The 24,145-nt window shown below is 40.9% G+C and overlaps 1 protein-coding gene across 2 annotated transcripts in view; it reads left to right on the forward strand.

Annotated features, from left to right (window-relative positions):
- The window catches only part of SORCS3 (sortilin related VPS10 domain containing receptor 3), a 266,625-nt gene that overhangs the window by 121,630 nt on the left and 120,850 nt on the right, over positions 1–24,145 (forward strand). For both annotated transcript variants that reach the window (XM_090145482.1, XM_090145483.1), the window contains exon 4: positions 19,555–19,713. In XM_090145482.1, the coding sequence (XP_090001608.1) occupies positions 19,555–19,713 (159 nt within the window). The remainder of the gene's footprint in view (positions 1–19,554; positions 19,714–24,145) is intronic.

The raw sequence follows: 24,145 nt of genomic DNA on the forward strand, positions 1-24,145 counted from the left end.
GGCCCATCAGAATGAGAAATGCTTGGAGATATTTGGAGAGTTAGAAGCTGTAAAAGCTAAATCTAATTAGGTTGGTTTGTTTCTGTGCTGCTACTTGGGGGTGAAGTGAGGCAACTGTTTATGAGCTGGAAGAGAGCAATGCTGCGTTGCAGTTTAGGTTAATGAAGGAAGAAGTAAATTGTGACTGTTATATTGGAATCACAGAGGAACGTACCTACCTGACTGGAAACTAGACAGTGTGTTGGGAGTGATATTGCCTTGTGTAGGAGTTGGAGAACCTAAATGTGTGCAAGTCACGTTGACCTCCATTTTATTTCTTCCTTCTCACTTGGAGAGTAATTGAGAGCAAACCCCATGCTGGCCTCACACATCTCCTAAGGGAATTCCTAAGCTCTGATGGAACCTCAGGGCAGACCCATGATCTGAAGTCACTTTGGTTTTGTCTCAAGTTTTCAGCCTATTTGGTCCCACAGGGAATTACTCAGCATTTTTTTTTTCTGCTCATCAAATGTGTGATAGTCTGATGAAGCAGCGGTTCCAGCATGCACATGGTTCTTGCTAATCCATCTTGAGCAGAGCTGCCATCCTTTGCCCCAGCCACAGCACCCATTAGTCATTTGCTGTTGGGTTTTTTTTGTGCTTTTTTTTTTCTCCCCTAAGATTGCATCCCCAGCTATCAGTGAGAGACTGAGCTCCGGAGCACTCTAAAGTCATGTGGCAAATGAAAGGGTTCTTGGTACCCTTTTCCCTTATTATTCTGACACTGTGATAAACAGCATTGCTGCAAATTAGCACTTGTTGGGGTGGGCTTATAGGACATATTTATGACACATGCGGGCTCTGAGTTAGATCCGTGGGGCAAGAGTGATAGAGCAGGTTTTCTACAGTCTTTTACTCCTAATCTGTTCCTCAGTCCAGTGAAATACAGTTACTAAATAGCTCTTGGCTTTGCAGCTGCTGTTAATAGGGCTATGTACCTGAGCTGCAAACTGAGTTGTAGTTATATTTTTCAGCACCCTTCTTCAGACCCATTGAGCAGTATAGGGTGCTCTTAGCACTTCTAAACACATGGTACCTAGCCTTGAGCCTTTGTGGTAAGAAGTTGCCCACTGTTGTGCAGGAAAAGTTGTAGGTCTGAAATACAACATTGGGATCAGCTGAGCTCAGTCTTCTCTGATTTTACCAGTGGGCTGCACAAATGTGACTGATCTCATTAACATTGCAGTACATTCTGTCTGGTAAATATACATCAGGGGCAGTTGCCATCAGTTGCCAGTTATGACGATTTAAATAGAGAATGAAGTAGTATTATTTCCCTTTATTTATTGATGAAGCAAAGATGATTTCCTCAAGGTCACACACAATTTCTGTGGCAGTCAGAGGATGTGTGACATGGTGTACTTTATCTACGAGGTTCAGTCTTGTGAGCTCTTGTGCATGGGCTTCTCTCTACTTGTCTGATTAATTCAGCTTGAATTTGTCACCTAGGAAAAGAGAAAATTTTTGTAAATGTTTGCAGAACCATGACCTGAAACTGTAAAAGAGCTCATTTGAGTTACAGATGCTGTAGTACTTGGAGAAGAGGACTTGAAGAGTTTTTCCTTTTAAAAGGATTTTTACTGCCTCTTTTGAATTCAGAGAAGTCTCATTTTCTCTGTATCTTTCTCTGACCTTTCTTAAGTAAGAAATACAGTTTCCCTATGGTAGTAGACCTAATTTATTACTGTTTTATATGTGGTTCGGAATTAAAATCTGCATACAAACAGAGAGTAGTTTCTTCTTTCTTGAGAGTGTAGGAGAATGAAAAATATTGATAAATAAAAGCAAAATACAAGTGTTAGTAGAATACTCTTTAAATATACGGTCACAAAATTGTAGGGATTGTAAGGGACCTCTGGAAATCATCTAGTTCAACTCCTTGCTGAAGCAGTAGATTACAGAGGAAAGTATATGGATGGGTCTTTTTCAATAGCCCCAAATCTATATTGTTTTGTTGTTGTTTGCTTGTGCCTCCTTTTGAGTCCTGATAGCCAAAGGATCCTTTGAGAGAGAATATCTTGTTCTGCTGCAGTCTGGATAGTGGAGCCTGGCATGTTGGGTGCCCTGTTAGAACCTGGCCTGACCTGTAGGCTTCTGTACTTCAAGAAAGAAGAAACTGCTCTGCATGTGGATTTTAATTTTACTTCCTCTGACCTAACATAAATCACAGAGATAAATGGAGTTCTTGTAGCAACTGTTGTCTAGGACACAACCATTTTGTCGGTATAGGTATCACAGAGACCTGAGCTTACGAGAATTCTTGTTGAAAGTTTCCCTCTTTCTTAAATAGAGACAGTCTGATAGTTGTACTTTAAAAAGACTATCCTTCAGTATGTATGATCATGAAAACTGGGACTTTTTCAGTCATTTCTCTGAAAAAAATGGGTGCATTAAAATGTCAGCTGTTTCTAAAAATAAACAGTTGAGATAATTCACAAAATAGTTATATACAGCATTATTGAAATGGAGATGGAGGAGGAAGGATTAGAAGAGAGATGGGTATGTGTCTGCTTATACATATCTTAATGATACTACATTGGAAGTTATTGTTTAGGTGCTCATAAAGAGGAAAAATTCATATATTATGAAACCCCAGAATTAGAGTTGCTTGTGTGTACCCTTGTGTCTGTATTTCACACCTTTGTGCTTATTCATTACAATAACTTTTACTCACATTTTCTTTATAGGTTTCTGAACTCATTTAATATGCATTTGAGTAGTGCCGAGTTAGGTATGGAAACCTAATATAAGATTCAGCTAATAGAGAGTAAAATGAGGCCTGTCTAAGTTGGCTTTATGGAAAATATCTTGTTAAATAAATATCATTTTAGTCTTCATAGATGTTGCAAGTCTAGCTGATAAAAGTAACTGCGTCAACACGAGATGTTTAAGTAAAATAAGAAAAAAGTAGCCAGACACCTGCTGTATCTTTTATCTACCAAGGATGGGAACTGTGATCTTGAAATCCCAGCTTAGCTGCTGTCTGGAGCTTTGGCTATGTGGGATACTTTTATATAATAGAAAAAACTGACTATTTGAATGAAAGCAGGCACAGATTTTATGGAAAAGCATAACGGAACTCAAGTGCTTTGGACCTGACTTACTATACATGCTTTCCTGAGTTTGCTTTATATGCAAGAACAGAGTGAAGGAGTAGTGTTTCTTTGGCACACTTTGTGAACAGTGAATGTAGCTATCTACAGCTTTAAACACACAATTTTCTTTCCCATTGTCCTCAGATGAATGAAAAAAACCCTGGGAGTGGTTGAGGAGGGTGTTACTGCATCTCATTGTCTACTGAAATTGCTGGTGAGTCAGGCTGTGAGGAGAGAAAGCAGGAGAATGGGAGAAAGTCAAGCTAATGTGTCAGGGAGAAGGGAGGGCCAGTTATCAGGTAAGACTTAGTTTGGCAGGATGGATTCTGGTGCAAATCTATGATAGGGCTGCCTTTTCTGGCTTCTTATCAGTCAGATGATCTCTTCTGCTGCTTTCTGCCTACTTCACCTCATATTTCTAGAAGTCAGGCTCCTGCAGAGCCTTAGGGATGGTTGTAAAGATGGGGTAAAACTGAAAAGGTCACATCCACATTTAGATATGGACTTTCCAGAGTTGGCTGACAGTATTTAATAGAGGCAGTTTGTTCTAATTTACCCAGCAAGCATTAAAGGACAGATCAGAAGTTATAATATCCGCTAAAAAAAAGCTGCAGTTTTGTCACTTAGCATGGCCATTGCTTTTGTGAAGTGAAGCAGAGCAGACCTGTGGGAGTTTGAGGGAGTTGTGTACCTGCGTTGGTTGCAGGTACAAAGTGGAATTTCAGGATGCATCGTCTTTTAGGGGCTGCCTATATCCAACCCTTCAGCAGGGCAGGCTGAGCTGCAGATCCTGACATAGGGCTGGTTTCTGAGGCTTCCATCCTTTCTCCACCCTCCCTGCCTCTCTATGAAACATTGCCATCTCCTTTACAGCTGCAGCTCCAATAATATATTAATTTATGAAGTATGAAAAATGAGGTAGTTTTGAATTAACGAGGAGGGGAATGGTGCTTCACAGACAGCAGGATAATCAATCAATAATAATGAGTCAGCATGCTCTGTTATTAAAAAAAGAAGAAAAATAATAGAATGGGTGGAGAGAAACCCTTAAAAAAGGGGCATGTGAGTCCTTGTGAGTCTCAATAATATTGTGACCTCAATCGTTAGTGATTAGATCTGGTTCACTGGGAGTCAGTTATTTTTCTTTGAGATAAACAAAACAACAAACCAAACCAACCCATCAAAACCATAACCTAAAAACTTGACAATCCATGGTAAAATATATTTTTATTTCAATTTTTCCAAAGCGAAGAATACAAAAAATTCAGTTCTTCTCACTGAGTGAATTTTCAATGAGCCAATGAGCAGAGTCTGCAGGATCATAATATCCTGAGTTTGAAGAGACCCACGAGGATTACTGAATCCACCTTTTGACTCCACAGGACTGCCCAAAAGTCAAGCCGTAATTCAGAGAGCATTGTCCAAACACTTCTTGAGCTCTATCAGCTTGGTGTCACAACCTCTGCACTGGGACACCTGTTCTAGTGCCTGTTCATGCTTTCTTGGTGAAGAACACTTTCCCCTCCCTGATGTAATTCTATTTTGTTCCCTCAGGTCCAATCATTAGCCCTCTGCTCCCCTCATGAGGAGCTGTAGGCCACCATGAGGCCTCCTCTTGATCTCCTCCTAATTTAGTGTCTTCTGCAAACTTAGTATACATTCAAGTCCTGAATCAAGATCATTTATAGAAGGGAACTGACTATTAAATGGAGCCCAGGGGAACTCCACTAGTGACTGGCTGCCAGCATGATATAATACCATTTACAGTGTTGTTTTGAGCCCAACCCATCAGTCAGTTGTTTACTCATTGTATTGTGTACCTGTCAAGCTATATGTTGGACTTTTTTGTCTAGAAGTATACTCTGAAAAACAGCATTAAAATGTTAGCTAAAATTCAAAAAGATTGCATCTTCTGGTTTACCTTGTTCAAGTAGATAGGTAGTCTTGTCATAAAATGAGATTAAGTTTGTTAAATGGGACTTCCCAAGGAGAGTATCTTATTGTTACTGCTAGCCATGCACAGTACACAACACTATGCTTTCACCTGGAGTGCTTAAACTCCACAGTGCTGTGGCCTCTGCAAGTTCAGCAACATGTTCAGAGCTTTGGCTTTTCTGTATGTTAGTCCCACATCTGTGCTCCTCAGTTATCCATATTTTCTCTTACAGTGTAAGGGTAATAACTAACTTTAGCTCTGCTCGGGTCTACAAACTGTGTTACATCAAGAAGCAGTGAATCCTGGACTCTTTTGCTTGACTGTTTTTAGGAGCAGTTTTTCTTCATGGAGCTTAGCTGGACTACATTTCAGAGAAACATTTCAGCACGTCTTAGAATGTTTGAGATTTCTTTTTGCACTAGCCAGGGTTCATTGCCCTTGTTCCCTACCCGTCCTCAAATGCCCCATGTCATTGTACACAGACAGATGTTGGTGAACTTGGAGTAATGACAGAGATTTCCTAAGTGGAGTGCAGAGGCAGTGGGAGGAAAATCAGGCTATGGTTTTTCAGTATGTCTGGGAAATTAACACTTTGTCAAGACTCACATTTCTGTCTGAGGAAGACAGGTGCTGCTTTGCAGTGGGTTCCATAACCTTTTAGTTCTCTCTTGCAACAAAAGCCTATTCTGCTTTTTCAAACAAAAGAGCTTATCTGACGTTTTTTTGGCTCCTTTGGAGCCGTACAGTGGCAGGCCAATGCAATCCTTAAAAGTGATTGCAATAAAGCAGCAAATCTTAAGTGTTAATGTCCAGAGATGCATCAATAAAGTAGAGGTGATGAACACAGAGCTTGGGTCCTGGGAATGGATGGAAAAATTGAGTCAGCTCAGCAATTTTCTGATTTTTGCCAATATATTTCTAAACCGAAGTATTAAGGTTGTGCTGAAGATCAAACTTGTATTTCTTCTACCAGCTAGCTCTCCTCTTTTGCTATTAATAACTAGCCTTGCAATGACCAGAGATTGTGTATGTGTGGGGAAAAGGATGTTGAAAGCAGTATGTGTGATTTTTCCCAAGACTGCAAGGTATCAGAGACTATGCTGGAATAAGACATAATAGCCACAGTTTTCAGTCACTGAGGCAGTCCTTCACTTTCTCAGTGTGTAATCATAGCCAAGACTTTCACAATAAAAATGCAGGAACTGTATAATTGGGAGTTACTTTTGCAAATACAATGAGAAATGTGAAAGTCGGTGAGCTGCCGGTTACGAATTCTGTTCCTTTGTCCTGAACTTTCGTAGATGTTAGGAACTAGTGGCTGAGTTAGCAGGTAGAGCTTGCAACTGCAGTGAATAGGTTAGAGCTGAATGCTACTGTGCAAAGTAGTGCAATGCCATCATGTTTTGTAATTTTAAGCCTTAATTTTTGTTTACGTCAACTTCCTATCCAGAAAGCAGACCTTTTTCTACCTCCTTGACTTGAACCAGTGAGGGAAAGTTAGGAAGAGAAGTGCATTTAAAATAGCGCAGGTAATAGATACTAGGTAAGTAAATTGAGATAGATTATTAGCATCTGTATGTGAACATTGATAAATCTGACTGTTGTCTATGTTCTCTGTGCATTCTGACTAAAAAGCAGAAAAATTAAGTGTGTAAGCAGTAGAAAAGCAATGATGCATTTAAAATTGTATTCAGGTTTAATGGCCTCAAGGGAGATATATAACACAGTTTTTATTTTTGTAAAGAGTCATGAAACACTCTACTGTTCTCAAATGAAACAGACTGCTGTATATGGGCTGCAAAAGTTTACCTCATGAGGAACTATCCATGCACATCTCTTTGTTTTCTATTGGGGCAACCACTGTGAGTAAACTTATTCCCACATGTAAAGTGTTCTCCCAAGTGAGGCCTATAATCAGAGGAGTGTTTTTATATAAATGGTATTCTCATTTCCAGCAGTTCTGGTGTACACAGCCTCTCCCTACTGATAACATTATTTTCTGCAACTATTTCTGCTTACACAGTAAGTTACCATAATGGTGAAAATTACTTTGTAGTTCTGTGGAGAATTGTACAACCATGCATTTACTCAAATAGCATATAATTATAACAGTGAATACTGCTTTTGCTTTTTCTCTGCATACAGTTTGGGATCAGAGTTGTTCTGTGCTACTAGAAAAAGCTGGTGACCACAGAGCAATGTGTTGGATGTTGCAATAGTTCCCTATGCAGAAGAGCAAAAAGGCATCGTGCATAGCTATGGTATGAAGAAAACCAAACTTGAGAGCAAAGCACACACAGATCAGCAGCTTTACATCTATATCCTGATACAATGTCTGCTTTTCCCAATGGAAGCACTGATTGTTGCCTCAAATCACTAGCCAGGTGACTTATCCAGTCCAAATGTGGAAAGAGTGGCCAAACTGAGTCTATACAAACTTGGCTTTAAGTGGTGATGCTTATAATCATTTGGCTGTTCACAGAGGGGCACTGTGCTTGAACATGCTGTGATATGGAAATGCCTTTGGCAAAACAGCTGAATGGGAGCTCTCTGTGAACAGCAAGTAGCACTAAGATAGCAACATAAAGGTGGGGTTATTGTGTCAGAGGTCTTTGCACTGATGAGCTGTGGGGAGCCCAAGGATGTGCAGCTATAATAAGAGAATAATGAGGTGAACTTACTTTGAGTAAACTCTGCCTTGCTGTGACAATGAAAAGGTTTTACAACCAAGCACATAGCTGTTGCCAATCAGTCACTCTTTACCAGGTCAAACACATGATTTTTGGATGGCTTCCAATCCCTACTGGCACCTGAAATTTAACAAGCAAATGCTTGCTGTGCCTTGTAATTAAAAGTGAAAAGTACATGTGTCCAGTGCCAAAAATACAAGAGAAAGCAGTTGTTCTGGCCTGCTTAGCAGTAAAACAAACTTGAGATATTCTGCTTTATTGGGTCTCGTATGATGGTTTATCCTGCTCCTGTGCATGCAAATTGCATCCAGCCTAGGACTGTTATTATGAGTGGATTAGGACAGCAGTATTAGTGCCCGAATTCTGTTCTCAGCTCTGACTTGGCCTTGGAGTCATGATATGTTTTCATTTTCACACCTGCCAAGGAGGATGGTAGAGTGGTTTTCCTTCAGGGGTTCTTGCTCTGTATCCAATTTAGCCTTGATTTGCTCCTGATCCTCAGGGCATCCTTGTAAGGTGCATCTGTGCTCTTGCACAGCTGCTGGAGATGGTAATTAAATGAAGTTTTCTTTCCATAGGGATTGGAGTGTATGAGTTTGGCATTCTGTTCAAGTGCTTTGTTTTGATTTGGCAATTTAAGGCAGGTATGGCTGCAATGCCAAGAGATTGTTTAGTTTTTGTACAAACCTGAATTAGTTGTAGTTGTAATCTGGATGTAATTAGATACAAAAACAACAGAGGTCAGAAATATTAACCAGGGTTCTTCACTGTAAACAAACTTTGTAGGCTGTTGTGTCTCTGTTTTGGGAAAGTAAGGTGATGCTGGTCCTCATTTTATGTGCATGTTTTTACTAATGTTTTTCCTCAAAGTTAATCACGTAAGCTCTGGGATGATATAATTCCTCTGGATCTTCAGACAGGAAGATGATAGATTATTATTCTTTTAATGCAAAAGTGCTCAATCTCAGACTTTCCCCAAAGTATTTTTGGCATTTCTCTTTTTTAGTCTTTGTGAGAAGGAAATGGAAGAATTGCTAAAATGCTTAAATGTACAGTCATCCTTGACTGAGCCAAACTGTACATAGCATAAGCTAAGACTGTACATTCCTGTTTTGTTTGTAGTGTATGAGATACAGTGTCTGAATGTAATAGTAGTATGGGAACTGCTGAATCACAGCCTGAACCTCTGATTGATCACCTGAGGCGAGCAAGGAGTCAGCCCTGGGAGAACAGGTGAAGGCAATTCACCTGTGCTGCTGGAAGGGATGGAGCCTGGCTCCACTGCTCCTAGACCCATTTAAGAGCTGACTACCAGTGGGGATGGATCTCTTTCTGGAGATCCCTCCTTTGGAGATTTACAGCGAGCCCAGGACAAGGGTAAGCACTCTATTTATTCTCTTTTTTTGTAAAATAACTTGCTTAGCCAAACTCTCTTGTTTATCTCATAACATCTGTATATTCATTGATTATACAGACATATACGTTATCTAGTCCTCATGAGCTAGATTTAAAATCCCTTGAACTACTGTCCCAAGATCTGTCAAATCAAAGCTTAAGTTAAGTTGATTATAGTTATAATTCATAGTTTTATTTCTGGTGATAACAGGATTCTTTTTCAAGTTAATAATGAATCTGATCCTGGTGTACTGTTTGGACAGCAGTTTTATGCTCGTGTTGTTCCTGACTGACAAAATGCTATTGATACTTAGGCAGAATAATGTAGGAAACTTAAACTGAAACTTGCTAACTCTTACTTCTGCAGATAGTTTGTCTAAATGCAGGTATTGTAAAGATAGAGCAGAAAAGTTATATATTACATTTCAGAAAGGATTATTCATAAATATGAATAAGCCTCCAAGTTGTGCCCTCTTTTGTGTTGCAGTATTGCAAGAAGACCATACTCTTTCAGGTTAAAAAGAAGTGTATATATATATATTCATTGATTATTATTCTCTATGTCATTGTGCTCATCTTTCATGTACCTTTTGCAAGAGGGAAAATATCCTACAAAGAAAGAGTGGGACCTGCATGTAGTCAAACTGCAGAACTTGCTCTCTTTTTTTTTTTTTTCTCTCAGTGCTGTTAAGATAGGGAACTCTAAGATGGGGTCCCCGTAACTTAAGTGACAGAGACCCATGCTGTCGTCTCAAACCGACTTGCTGGAGTCCACAGCTAATGGACTGTGGATGAGATCTTTCTTAAGTGTTCGATGCGTACAAACAGCTACTGACATCTGAAAGTTCAGTGATGAGCATTGGAATTCTGGCTGAGTAGATATTGGTTTGTGAGTACATAGAAATCCTGATGGAAAGGAAATTCTGGAGAGAGGCTAGCATCAAGTGCCTTTTGGTCTTAAGAGGGCTATTTGGTCATGGTTCATGTAATGCAGATCCAGCATAAAAGTCTCAGGAAACTCTATTTCATTGCTCATTTTCTATGGATGTCTGACTCATTTTTCATTATCCAATAATAAATACAGTAGAGAAAGTCACCTTTAACACTTAAAGATTGCTTGAATTTTATGGGATTGTATTGAAGTGAATGCCAAGGTATAAAAGCCTTATGGTTGAGGTACTTTTATAACACATGCTTCATAAACCCTTATAAAGTGAGTGCAGTGCACTTCATCCTTTAAGATTACAGTGTTATGGTTCTGAGAGATGGTAATCTGGTGCTATATTCATTAATTAAATGTGTTATTAATGTTAAATTTCAGGTAATAAGAAGTGAAGTTACAAGAAGTTGAAAAGGGTTAGGTCCAGGCAATTTATCTCTCATGAAAGCTCAGTGCATCTTTGCTGCTTGACTGATGCCCACAGATTACCCCTAAAATTGAAGAAGTTTTTGAGCCACGTGAAGCAAGTAGGAGCTTGAAGTCCAAATTTAGCGTGTAACACAAGGGGTTGCAAAGTCTCTTCTTTGGACTCAATGATGGTAATGATGTGAAAGCTTATTGCCCCTCTCATGTCTGTCTCATTTGGTGTCCTAGAGTACTGTGGTCCCTCTTATCACAGCTGTTGATGACTAAGAAATGAGTTGGGTGTAATAGAGCTGTGCACATGCAGTACTGGCATATTACACTAATATGGGAACTATACTAAGGAAGCTTTCTTCTGTGCTGTATTTGCATGTTGACTAAACAGGGCTTCTCCTGAGAGCAGATTTCTATCACTGTCATCTCCCATTTTTCCTGATATGCTGGTCTTAGTTTTGGAAAGTAGAGGTTGGCTTTCTTTTCTTTTGGTAGTTACAGGAGTTGATTTAACTACAGAGCAGTGAGCAGGGATCTTGCGCTCTGAACAACTTCTATAAAACTTTGTGTAAAGATGGTGTGCACTTTCTAAAACATTCCACAATAATGCAAGTTTGTTTGTTTTTTTAAACTAAATGTTTATTTATGCGTATCACATTTTCTGGTAAGAAACAAGTATTCGTGTACATTTTTGTGTTAGACATATAGGCTAATTTAATTAAACTGAATGGTAACATGGTGGGGAAAAAAGGATGAGATTGTGTTTGCAGTGAGTTTCATTTCTTCTCCATGGTGTTGGCATAGAAGGGCATCAGGTATGCTTTGTAGCTATGTTCTAAATATAGTTGTGTTTATATATCTCTGTGGGCATTTGACGTGCTGCACAAGTAAATTGAAGTAATAGTATAGGAGGGAGAGAGAAAGGATAAGAGAGGAATGGGCAACAAAAATTTTCCAGTGAGACTTTTCATGTAGTCAGACTTCAGTCACTACTGAAGCATTTTAGATTAGTTTTCCCATTGAAAATTTCCAAATCGTTCACACTGCATATGTGTGGTGAACTGATGTTTTATAGCAATAAAATTATTTCTTTACACCTATAAATATAATTTCAAATTTATTTATTTTTTAATTTAAAAAAATGTAATGGACATCGTAAGTCCAAAAATACAACAATTCTCCTCATGCACTGATGTTTCAGCATAAATTATTGAAGCTTTGCAGCTTTTTGAACACAAAGCTAATATAGTTTAAATCAAAATGGGAAAGCAAAGATTTTAAAAAAAAGCTTCAAAACAAAGTTGTGTAGATAAAGCCATGTCTAAAGAAAATCCTCTCCCTGGCTTTGAAAAGATTCAGTGTACTTAGGACTTGAGGGCCTAAGTGTTTCTTCAAAACAATAAAAAGCTAAAACATTCAATATAGAAATCACTATGAAGGTGTGAGATGTGAACAGGAAACCTGGAGTTTCTGCCACAAACAGTATTGCAAAAGCAGAACTACTTTCTGAGTCACAGAATTGGTCAAGGCAGTGCTCCAAAACAAATGGCTAATGCAGTACTATGGACCTGGGATTCTTTTGTAACTATGGAGACTTGAGTGGTTTGTAGGTGGGCTTTTTTTTTTGTCTCTTTTGTTTATTTCTTTTTATAATAGCACTTTCAGTAAGGGAATGAGAATTTGACTAGAAGCTATGAAAGGAAACACAAAAGCGCACTGGAAGTGCAGAGGAAAATCATGAGGCAGTACATAATGTTTTAATGATATCTACTTATTTCTGGGAACGAAAGTCATTTACTTTGAACCTGTTGTCTTTGTTCACTTACTGGAAGGCTTCTTGCTAACATAGCTCAGTGACACTATTGCAGCAGATATTTACATGTAACGTCATGAAGGGTTTTTGGGTGGTGGTTCTTCTGCTTTGTGTATAGAAGAAGGATAGAAGTGATGCGCTGAGCAGGACTTTAGAGTGAGGACAGGGCAATGAAAGGTATTGGGAGAAGAACTGAGTGCCAAGTTATAGGGAAGTGTTAAACATAAGTATGGTAGACAAATTTAGATACGAGCTCACAGGCAACTTAAAAATACAAGCCAGTAGTCTGGGGTCATAGCAGTGTTGTGCCCATGAGAAATGTACTAGTTCATTAATACTGTGGTTCAGTGTTCCAGGTCACAGCTCTTTTGTGCCTGGTGAGGTTGGAGCAGAGGATGAGGAGTGTGACATCATCTGTGTGAAACCAGGAAGGTGTTTGTGTTAACTCAGTGATGCAGCTGGAATTTTAATCAGAGCAGCGGGAACTTCTAGTTACAAATCTTGCCTTAGCTCCATTAATGGGCATTCCCATGTAGTGGATTTGTGATGTGGTGTCACTCCATGTCCACTTTGGAATTCATTCACAGCTCCTTTGAGAGTCTTACGTGCTCTCTGGTGAATGCCGGTGGCTCATAGCTACTTCTGTAATTTCCAGAACCAAATATAACATGGCGAGTATTAAGTATGATGCCTCTTCCTTCCTTGTTCTTTCTACCTGCAGCCCATGCTCATTTCCTGGGATAAATCCCCTTCGTGAATTCAGAGCTGGGTGTTTCTCCTGATCATGTGCTGAAAATTTTATTGTAATTTTTGTTGTTCAGGCAAGGTAATTTACCTGAAGAATATAATTTTTTTGCACTTCCTCTACCAGTGCCTGTTGTTCTGGAGTTCATTCACAACAGCTCTTTATGTCCTCTAAGCTCCTGCTTTAAACAGAGACATACCACATGCCAACCAGCTCTTTTCCTTGGCTTTCATGTCCTATGGAACTACTTGAAGTTCAGGCTGATTTTTGGTCTGGTTTGTTTTGTCTAGTTCTTGCCATTGCTCACTGAATTTTGGAGGCCAAGCTACAGGCTGCAGAGGAAATGCGATGTAGTATAAACCCTCTCACCTCTAACATGTTTTCAAAGACTTCCCCTTCACCCCTTCCTGCCTCCCCATCTCCTCTCTGCTAAAATGGGAGAAGACAGCAACTGAAGATAGCACTAATATTATTATTTATATATTAAAATACATTTTATATGTGTGTGTATGTATATATTCTGTAATGAGGCAAGTTGAAATGTAATTTCCTTTTTAATAAAGGCTGCAATTTAATTTAATACTATAGAAAATGATTAGGTCTTAGAAACCTATAAATTACGTTTGACAACTCTCTGGTACTCCTTTGCTGTTCCTTATGGCAATTATAAATGGCAACACAGGGTGCTGGCAGAAATGCTCATTCTGACCGGAGTTTGTTTATTGGCTCTTAATGAAAAGCAATTAATCTAAATCTCACATGGGGTGGATCCTTCACCTTGTTTCCGTAATGAGAAGTGACAGTTTTGGGCCTTTGACAAATATCTGCTATTTCCCTTTCCAAAAGTTGTCCCATCCCCCCACTAACTTCCAGCAGAGAAGAGATGAGCAATAGTAACATAAAGCCAAATGTTGTTTGCCACAACTCTCTTGCTTCAACCAGAACGAAACTGTGAACCTGTCCTTGCTTCACAACCAGTGGCCTTTTATTTCTCACTTTGAACCTCCTGCTTTGTGTTTAATCAGCCTTGCCTGGAAGAATGAGTGCTAACAGAGTTGTGTGTGTTGTCTTTCCATTTGAAAACATTGGAGGAGTATTTTTGCTGTGTTGATATCAAGCACTGACTGAGGGATGGTTTGTGACTAATGTGATGGCACTTGCAACAAGATCTGTTAATCTATTTTAGCTTTCTCTTTAATCTTCCAATAAGGTTGACTATTAATTTTCCTAGCTGAGAGGTTTTATTGTGTGATCTTGCAACCACTATTATGCTTCCAGGGTTAACAAAGTCAAACAGTTTGTTCCATCTGGTGGAAAAATTGCTTTTTTCACTTCATCTGACCAATTTCTTGAACTTCCCAACTGTGTGTTGAGGATCATGAGTGAAAGGACAGAGTGGATGTTTTGCATCTCTACTATGTGAGGTCTGTGCAACTGTTAAGAATTCTGTCCTCAGATAAGGAGCATAGGACAGCTAATAGTGACCTTTTAATCTTTGTTATCAACTTTGTAGCCTTTTGTGATATCAGGTGGAAAAAATCTCTATTCCCAAACTATCCTCTCTTTAAATGCAACATCTCCCTGGAATAACTTCTTGTGCTGGCAATCTTAGGTCCTTCCATTCTGCAGAAGCAATTTTCACTAATGTATTTTACAGTTCTCTCTTCTCTGGGAGCAGGTGGGAATTGCTTTGTGAGGCTGCTAATTGTCAATATGAGAGGTGCTGAAGGATCTGTGAGCTCAATTCTGCTGGATTCATACAGGTGGCTTCATCTTGGGACAACTTTCAGCTCTAGATTTAAAGGCACTTTCCTTTTCTTAATGGAAAGGATCAGAAACAATTTGCATTATATTCACTTTCCTTGGTGACTTCATAGAGTTAATGAGCTGTTTGAGGTTAAACAAGCCCTGATTATTTACTTATTTATTTTGCTTGATCAGGGTCTAACAGACCAAGGATTTTTAATGTTCCTTTTAACTAACTTTCTGTAATTAAATAATTTCTGTCAAAATTCACGCATGTAAAAATCATAGTCTTGAAGTTGGATGAGAAGAGTTTATTTGGATGTGAAAATGTAACAAAACTGCCTTGGATTGAATCACAGAATCACAGAATCGTAGGGGTTGGAAGGGACCTCCAGAGATCATCGAGTCCAACCCCCCTGCCAAAGCAGGATCCCTACACCAGGTCGTACAGGTAGGCGTCCAGGCGGGTCTTGAATATCTCCAGAGAAGGAGACTCCACAACCTCCCTGGGCAGCCTGTTCCAGTGCTCCGTCACCCTCACTGTAAAGAAGTTCTTGCGCACATTGGTGCGGAACTTCCTATGCTCCAGCTTCTGGCCATTTCCCCTTGTCCTGTCTCCGCACACTGCTGAAAAGAGTCTGGCCTCGCCACTTTGCCCCCCACACCTTAGATATTTATAGACCTGGATCAGGTCCCCTCTCAGTCTTCTCTTCTCAAGGCTAAACAGACCCAGCTCACTTAGCCTTTCCTCATAGGGGAGATGCTCCAGGCCCTTCACCATCTTTGTGGCTCTCCGCTGGACTCTTTCCAAGAGATCCCTGTCTTTTTTGTACTGGGGAGCCCAGAACTGGACACAGTACTCCAGATGAGGCCTTACCAGGGCAGAGTAGAGGGGGAGGATCACCTCCCTCGACCTGCTGGCCACGCTCCTTTTAATGCACCCCAGAATGCCATTGGCCTTTTTGGCCACAAGGGCACACTGCTGGCTCATGGCCAACCTGTCGTCCACCAGGACACCCAGGTCCCTCTCTGCAGAGCTCCTCTCCAGCAGGTCATCCCCCAACCTGTACCGGTGCATGGAATTATTCCTCCCTAGGTGCAAGACTCTACACTTGCTTTTGTTAAACTTCATCTGGTTCCTTACTGCCCAGCTCTCCAGCCTGTCCAGGTCTCGCTGAATGGCAGCACAGCCTTCGGGCGTGTCAGCCAATCCTCCCAACTTCGTATCATCAGCAAACTTGCTGAGGGTGGCCACTACCCCCTCATCAAGGTCATTGATGAAGATGTTGAACAGGACCGGTCCCAGCACCGACCCCTGGGGAACACCGCTGGTTACAGGTCTCCAACCAGACTCTGCACCGCCAATGACAACCCTCTGTGCTCTGCCAGTCAGCCAGTTCTCAACCCACCTCACTGTCCACTCATCTATCCCGCACTTCCTCAGCTTCGTTATAAGGATGTCGTGGGAGACAGTGTCAAATGCCTTGCTGAAATCAAGGTAGACTACATCCACTGCTCTCCCCCCATCCACCCAGCCAGTGACAACATCATAGAAGGCTACCAGGTTGGTCAAGCACGACCTCCCCCTGGTGAACCCGTGCTGACTACTCCTGATAACCTCCTTTTCTTCCAGTTGTCTGGAGATGGCATCCAGCACAATCTGTTCCATCACCTTTCCAGGGACAGAGGTGAGGCTGACTGGCCTGTAATTACCTGGATCTTCCTTCTTGCCCTTTTTGAAGACCGGAGTGACATTGGCTATCCTCCAGTCTTCAGGCACCTCCCCCATTCTCCAAGACCTCTCAAAGATGATAGAGAGCGGTTCAGCAATCACCTCTGCCAGCTCCCTCAGCACCCGTGGATGCACCCCATCGGGTCCCATGGATTTATGAACATTGGTGTTGCCTAGGCGCTCTCGGACCGCCTCTTCCCTGACTAAAGGGAAGTCTTCCATTCCCCAGACCTTCTCACTAACCACCAGGGCCTGGGATTCCCGAGGGGGAGCTTTTTCACTGAAGACAGAAGCAAAGAAGGCGTTCAGTATCTCCGCCTTCTCAGCATCCCCCGTTACCAGAACACCCCCCTCACTTAGTAGGGGACCTACATTCTCCCTAGTCTTCCTTTTACTGTTAACATACTTAAAAAAACCTTTTTTATTATCCTTTACCACCTTTGCTAGATTCAATTCCAGGTGGGCTTTAGCCTTCCTCGTCGCATCCCTGCAGGCCCTGACAACATTTCTATATTCTTCCCGAGTGGTCAGACCCTTTTTCCACATTTCATGGACCTTCTTTTTCCCTTTGAGTTTGTGCATGAGCTCCTTGCTCATCCACACAGGTCTCCTGCCACCCTTTCCTGATTTCTTGCTCACAGGGACGCACCGATCCTGGGCTTGGAAGAAGAGCTGTTTAAATGCCAACCAGCTCTCACAGGCCCCCTTACCTTCTAACACCCTAGCCCACGGGATAGCTCCAAGTAGGTCCCGGAAGAGATCAAAGTTGGCTCTCCTAAAGTCCAGGGTAGCAATCCTACTTTTTGCTTTGCTCCTTCCACTCAAGATCTTGAACTCCACCATCTCGTGGTCACTACAACCCAAGCTACCCCCAACTTTTACTTCCTTAACAAACCCGTCCTTATTTGTGAGAATAAGGTCCAGTAACACCCCTCCCCTCGTTGGTTCCTCCACCATCTGCATCAGAAAGTTGTCTTCGACACATTGCAGGAACCGTCTGGACTGCGCATGCCTGGCCACGTTGCTTTTCCAGCAAATATCTGGATAATTGAAGTCCCCCATAAGCACCAGCGCCTGGGATTGCGACGCTACTTTCAGTTGCTTGTGGAAGGCCTCGTCAACCTCCTCCTCCTGATCAGGGGGCCTGTAGTACACACCCACAACGGTGTCACCCATACCAGCCTGCCCCTTGATTCTCACCCACAAGCTCTCCACTGCTACATCACCCTCCCCCAGGTGGAGTTCAATACATTCTAGCTGCTCTCTCACATAAAGAGCAACTCCACCACCCCGCCTCGCCAGCCGATCTTTCCTAAAAAGCACATAGCCCTCCATGACAACATTCCAGTCATGCGAGCTGTCCCACCACGTCTCCGTGATCGCAATGAGATCATGGCCTTGCGACCGCACACAGATCTCCAACTCTTCCTGTTTATTTCCCATGCTGCGCGCATTAGTGTATAGACACTTTAGGGAAGCAGCACCCCCCTGCCTCTCTCCATCCCTTTGAACTCCACCCTTTTCACCCATCGAACTCCATTTTGAGCCACGAACTACCCGCTCAACCCCAGTGGCCCTCATTCTGTCCCCTTCCCCCTTCATACCTAGTTTAAACACCTTTCAATGAGCCCTGCCAGTTCCTGGGCTAGGATCCTCTTACCCCTTGGAGACAGGCTACTTCCATCCGCAGCCATCATGCCAGGCGCAGAGTAAATTGCCCCGTGGTCAAAAAAACCGAAGTTCCTGTGCTTGCACCAACTTCTTAGCCATTTATTTATGAGGCGGGTTTTTTGGATGCTCTCGGTATCCTTCCCTGCCACTGAAGGTAGGGAAGAAAAAACCACCTGCACACCCGTTCCTTCAACTACCCGCCCCAGTCCCCTGAAGTCTTCCTTGATAGACCTCAGGCTTCTCTCAGCGACTTCATCGCTGCCAGCCTGAACTATCAATAATGGGTAATAATCAGAAGGGCCAATCAGACCAGGAAGTTTCCTAGCAATATCCCTGACCCTTGCCCCAGGGAGGCAGCACACCTCCCTTTGCATTTAGCTGATCATTTAACAGCTAGCTAGAAATGGCTGCTCCTGAATCTGTTTTCCTGCTGAAAATCGGTTTCTATATTTGTTTCAGCTAGTGTATCAATAACCTGCTGTGTTTAGCATGGCTCTAATTTATTTCCCACTGTTTGACTTTATTTTATGGTGTTGGCATTTGCTTTAATGTGATGCTGTTTTCTCCAGATGTTAATAAGATGGTGTTAATGTATCCACAACATTTTTCTTGATAACATTTACATAGAGCATGGCATCTGATAATGTGGAATCAACCCATTTTAAAATAGCGCTAATAATTTTCTAATTAAAATCAAATGTGCAAAGGTGTTTTTCTCCTTGTACAAATTGAGGTCATACACTTTCCTGTACTTGGGGAAAATTATGTATTTTATGAGTGAATGGATTTCTACTGTATGGATTGGAAGAGTGATGTATAAGGTCATGTAGTAATGCTTGCAAGCGCACCTCTGGACTAATTTCAGGTGTCAGCAGATGATCCACATAGTCATTCTATTTCCAATGAAGTGACACTCTCATCTGTAGCTCTGCAAACTGCTAAATAACGAGCCTGAAATCTCAGGAGTTCCCTGTTTACTTCTGGGGAGAGATTTCCACATTTCTGGAGGGAAGCAATAGACTAAAAAAGAGTCCAGGAAGAGCCAGATGTGGCTCTCTGAAGTTGCTCTGCCAAAGTAATATCATAATGGCATTTTCACTCTTGGACTTTCTAATTTTTTTGGACAAAAAATGAAATTACAATGTCACCAGTGAATGAATCACCAAACAGGCTAGAAACCAAACATTTAGAAAACACAGGTTATTTGGGAAATCCTGCAGGCTCTTTACACCATTGAACAATGTTCTGAATATGAGTAATAGGAATTAGAGCTGTCAAATGACATTTAGCTTTGCTTTTCCATTCACACATTATTCCTTCCATTTTCCTCTTTAGATCATGCTTCTCAGTGATCCAGACATTGAGAGCAGCATTCTCATCAGCTCTGATGAAGGAGCTACGTACCAGAAGTACCGTCTGAACTTCTATATCCAAAGTCTGCTCTTTCACCCCAAGCAGGAGGAGTGGATCCTGGCCTACAGTCTGGATCAAAAGGTGAGCAATTGATTTCATGTTTCAGCAATACTTGAGCCAGGTGCTTAAAGGAATAGTGTCTAGAACCACATGTTTCCAGAGATTGTGAAGAAATTATGATGTCCTTTGGTGCTCTTACCTTGCAGGTTTAGTTATGTTCAAAACTCACCCAGTGACAAAACCAGCTTGCTAAAAGGAATTGTATGGCAATTACAATGGGTATGGAAACTTCAGTAGTGGTAGTAGTCAGATTCTTCTCTTCTTTCATACATTTGGCATGAGCTATGGAGCTGTTCTGAAAATTCTGTTTTATTTGTAGCTCTTAGTGATAGCTGTGCTGTCTGTGAGCATCGAGCACCCTGAGTCAGCTCACAACAGCTGGCTGTTGTGTACAAAGCTTTCTGCTTGTGTACTGAAGTTTGTTAATCTGGAAATCAGTGAGCAGCAACAGATGAAGGATTCTGCTGTGCCTCTTTTTAAGTCACTTTACAGTGCTTTTGTTAGGGAGACAACACTTATGTCTGCTACTTCGATCTTAGTCTGCTCTGATATGGTATTCGTGTGTCTTGAAAGGTGCTGAGCAATGTGAGTGCAGTGTGACATGTAAATGTGGCTCCACTTCTGGAACAGTAGTCCCTACTTGAGCACAAAGCTACAGCATAGGCCAGATTATCGAGCTACAAATTTTAGAAGGCTTAAAGCCTGTCAAGCTTTTTTCTCTTTTCAGTTTCTATCATCTTTAGACTGTGGAAAGAAGTAAAAATGTGCTGAGGAGACCATTTAAGTTTTTTTTGCATTAATTTGTCAAGTATGTGTGCATGTTTTGGGTGGGATCTTCACTTCTTACAGCTATTTGTGAGGCTTTTTTATTAGACAATCTCACATCCTTGGTATAGGGCAAAACTCCTGAATTTTTGTGTCCTCTGTATTTGACAGTATTTCCTTTGAAAGGCTGTTATAAATCTCTACCAAAGATTGAGGATACCGTCAAATAAATGTACTGGTGCTGTACTTCCCAATGTAACCTTTCCCTCCCCTTGTAAACAGAAGGCTGTGGCAGGCACCAGGTGGTTTGCTGCTGGGCTACTGATGATGCTTGAGTGACATTTGCAAGCACAAAGCCATTGTAAATAGATTCCTTTCATACTATCAAATGCTTTACAGTAAGAAGGAGTTAGTCAAATGTCAAATAGTTTTCTGCATTCAGATGCTCAGCGTAACCAAGATTTTGAAGGAAGCTAGAATGACCAGTCTATTTGTCTGATGTCATGGAATGATTTGATGCTGTTTTTAAACTGGATGTAAAGATTTTAAATTGTACTGGTGTTTGTATAAAGACAGTGCTGAAAGAAACAGACAGCTGGTAAGGCACGCATGGATGTGAGAAGCCAGATATAACGTGCTGAATATGTGTTTGCAAAGAGATCCAGCTGTAGTGAATGTAAGCATCTGCTCTTTGGTTTTAACACTGTACTTCCATTTCCAGTGCTCTCTGGTTTTGTTCTGGTTTTTTTTTTTTTTTTTTTTTTTTCCTCTCCGTATTAGCCACTGGAAAAATAAAATACAAAGCTTGTGTGCTCAAATACATATGCTTTCCTATGAGGTGTTAATTACTGCACTAATGGCTTGAAGGAACAGGAGCAAAAATGCTCTCAAAGTAATTCATATCTGGACAGTATAGTTTACCTCAGCTGTTCTCACGTGCTCAGAAGAGAGAGAAGAAAAACGAAGTGCAAATTAGAACATCCTGGAGGTTTCTTGTGTCTTATCCTGCGAACTGAACAAATTTGTCCACAGTGGAAAAGCACAAAAGTGGTGAAGGCTGTCAAAATGAAATGAAACAACATGAAGTTCAGACTTTGTCTTTACATTTGTCTTTGTGTGAATATAAATGAATACAGAATTGTAGGGGTTGGAAGGGACCTCTGGAAATCATCTAGTCTTACCTCTTGCTAAAGCAGGTTCCCTACACAGAAAGGTGGTCAGATGAATTTTGAATATCTCCAGGGAAGGAGATTGTAAAACCTCTCTCAGCACTTTGTCTCAGTGCTCTATCACCCTCAAAGTAAAAAAGTTTTTCCTCATGCTTGTATGGAACTCCCTGTGATCTGGTTTGTGCCTCATTGCCTCTTATCTTCTCGCTGGGCACCACTGAAAAGAGCCTGGTCCTGTCCACTTGGCTCCTGCCCAATAAGTGTTTATATGCATTGGTAAGATTCCCCTTCAGCCTTCTCTTCTCCAGACTGAACAGTCCCACATATCTCAACCTTTTGTTACAAGGGATGCTCCAAGTCCCTCATTGTCTTCGTGGCCCTCTGCTGGATTGCCTCTGGAAGTTACCAGTCTGTCATGAACTGAAGAGTACAGACCTGGACATGGTATTCCAGATATGGCCCCTCCAGGGCAGAGCAGAAGGAAAGAATAACATCCCTTGACGTGCTGGGCACGCATGATGCAGATCCAGTTTTGATGCTTTTCCCCAGTATTCAGGAAGATGCATCAAGTGAGGCAGCATGAGGTTCCCTGACAGAGATTGGATTGCTGGCTGGCACAGACTAGATTGTGCTTGGTTTCTTACTTTGTGAACCGAGGTGGTGTGAATACAACTGCTCTTAAGCATACCTCTTACCTCCAGGGGCAGCCCTTTGCTGAGAAAAATCATAGGTACCTTTTGATTTAAATACATGCAGAGAATAAAAAAAAAAAAAGGAAGTTTATAATTAGCCTAGAACCTGCAGCTAATGCTCATCCACAGAGTGTGATCAGGAAGATGCTAGTGAAAGTCACTGGATTGCTTTAAGATCAATGTTGTAGGCACTCCTATAAAATTCTCCCCCCTCTAAGCTTTAGAAGTGTGCTTGACCTTTAAAATCTATTTATAATGATTGCTTTGGAGGTAGAATTAGAACACACCAAATAAATCTGAAAACTCACCAAATATAATTTGACTCCCAACATTAGAAATCACTAAGGGAGGAACTAATCCATCCTCTCTTGAATGTGTAAACAAGTTTGCAAATTTCATTTCACTTCTCAGCTTAGAGATAACTTTCAAATTAATATTAATTTTATTTTCTTTCAATTTAAAGTAATATGGTGTTGTAAGGAAGCTCTGGTAAACTTAGAAATTCCAAAGAACAAATCTGAAAATCCATTTCCCCTAGTAACTTGTTCTATATAACATAATGAAAAATCTACAGCTGGTGCCCTGCAATCTGTTGGATCACTGTTTAAATTAGATTTTAAAATTGTTTTGTGTGTTAAAATAGAAAACAGTGCTTTTGTGTGAAGTAAAATTGCTCAGTAGTTTGGACTTTCCTGTTAGAAAATTTTCCTGATGTTTTCTCACTGACAGCTCTATCAAAATTTTTAAAATCAGTTCTTTGTCCTAAGCAGACCTCCCTAATTTTAGCTAATCTTTGCATATTTGACAATAATATTAGACTATTTTTCTAGTTGATAAAACCCAACCAACCAAATAAAACCCAACACATTTTGAATTCATTTCTCTAAGAGATGTGCTGTCCCTTCCAAATTGATGTTTTCTGCCAGTTTTGAAAGTGTATTCACTAGCCTAAGATACTAATGAATATCTGGAACTTTGTGACCCTTTTGAAGGGTTGTTACACATTTACCCTATGTTGTATGGAATCTAGTTACTTCTTTACCTTGCTTTTTAAGAATTTGGCTGGGCCGTGTTGTCCTTCTTGTATCATCTCTTGATGAAAAGCAATTTACATTTCTAATACTAGGATTTCAAATGCCTTACGGTTTGTTTCACCTATTCAAGTTATCAATTAATTCTCAATGACATCAACTTTCTAACCTCACACATTTCCCTTCTGGGGAATGAATCTGGAGGTGGTAACAGGCAGAGGAGTTCCCAGTTTCAGGAAATTGAACTCACAATGACTCTGACATTTCTTTCAGAGTGGCTTGCACAGCTCTCATGCATAAATATGTTAAAGGAATTTTTAAAGAGAGAGAAATAATACTGGGGATTTAGAGAGAAATTTAAAATGTTTCAAATCATTATTGTTAAGATAAAACTGCAAAGAGAGACAGTTCTCTTTGTCTTGTTCAGACCAAAATGCTTAAGTGTGATTGAGAGTCTATTGGGAATAGGTGGGAGACTACCTAGCTCAATGCCACACCACCTGAAATTCCCTGTTTGAGAGAATGAGATAAACAAGGAGTTAGGCAAGCAATGACTTATTGCTCTGTAGTGTTTAATCTTCAGGAGGAAGTGAATGAAAGAAAGTGCGTGTCTTTATATCACTTTGAATGAGATGATAAATAACACGAGTAAGATAACGCTCTGCTGTATCAACAAATTGCACCTGGCTGGCAATATCAGTCTGGCTGGGGAGATGTCTTCAGTATTTGACATCTGGCAAGTTATGATCTAAAAAATTAGATGTGGTGCACGTTAGAGCCCTGACTATCTTGATTA

This window comes from Phasianus colchicus, chromosome 8, assembly GCF_987193195.1.
Source record: "Phasianus colchicus chromosome 8, bPhaCol1.hap1.1, whole genome shotgun sequence".
NCBI lineage: Eukaryota > Metazoa > Chordata > Aves > Galliformes > Phasianidae > Phasianus > Phasianus colchicus.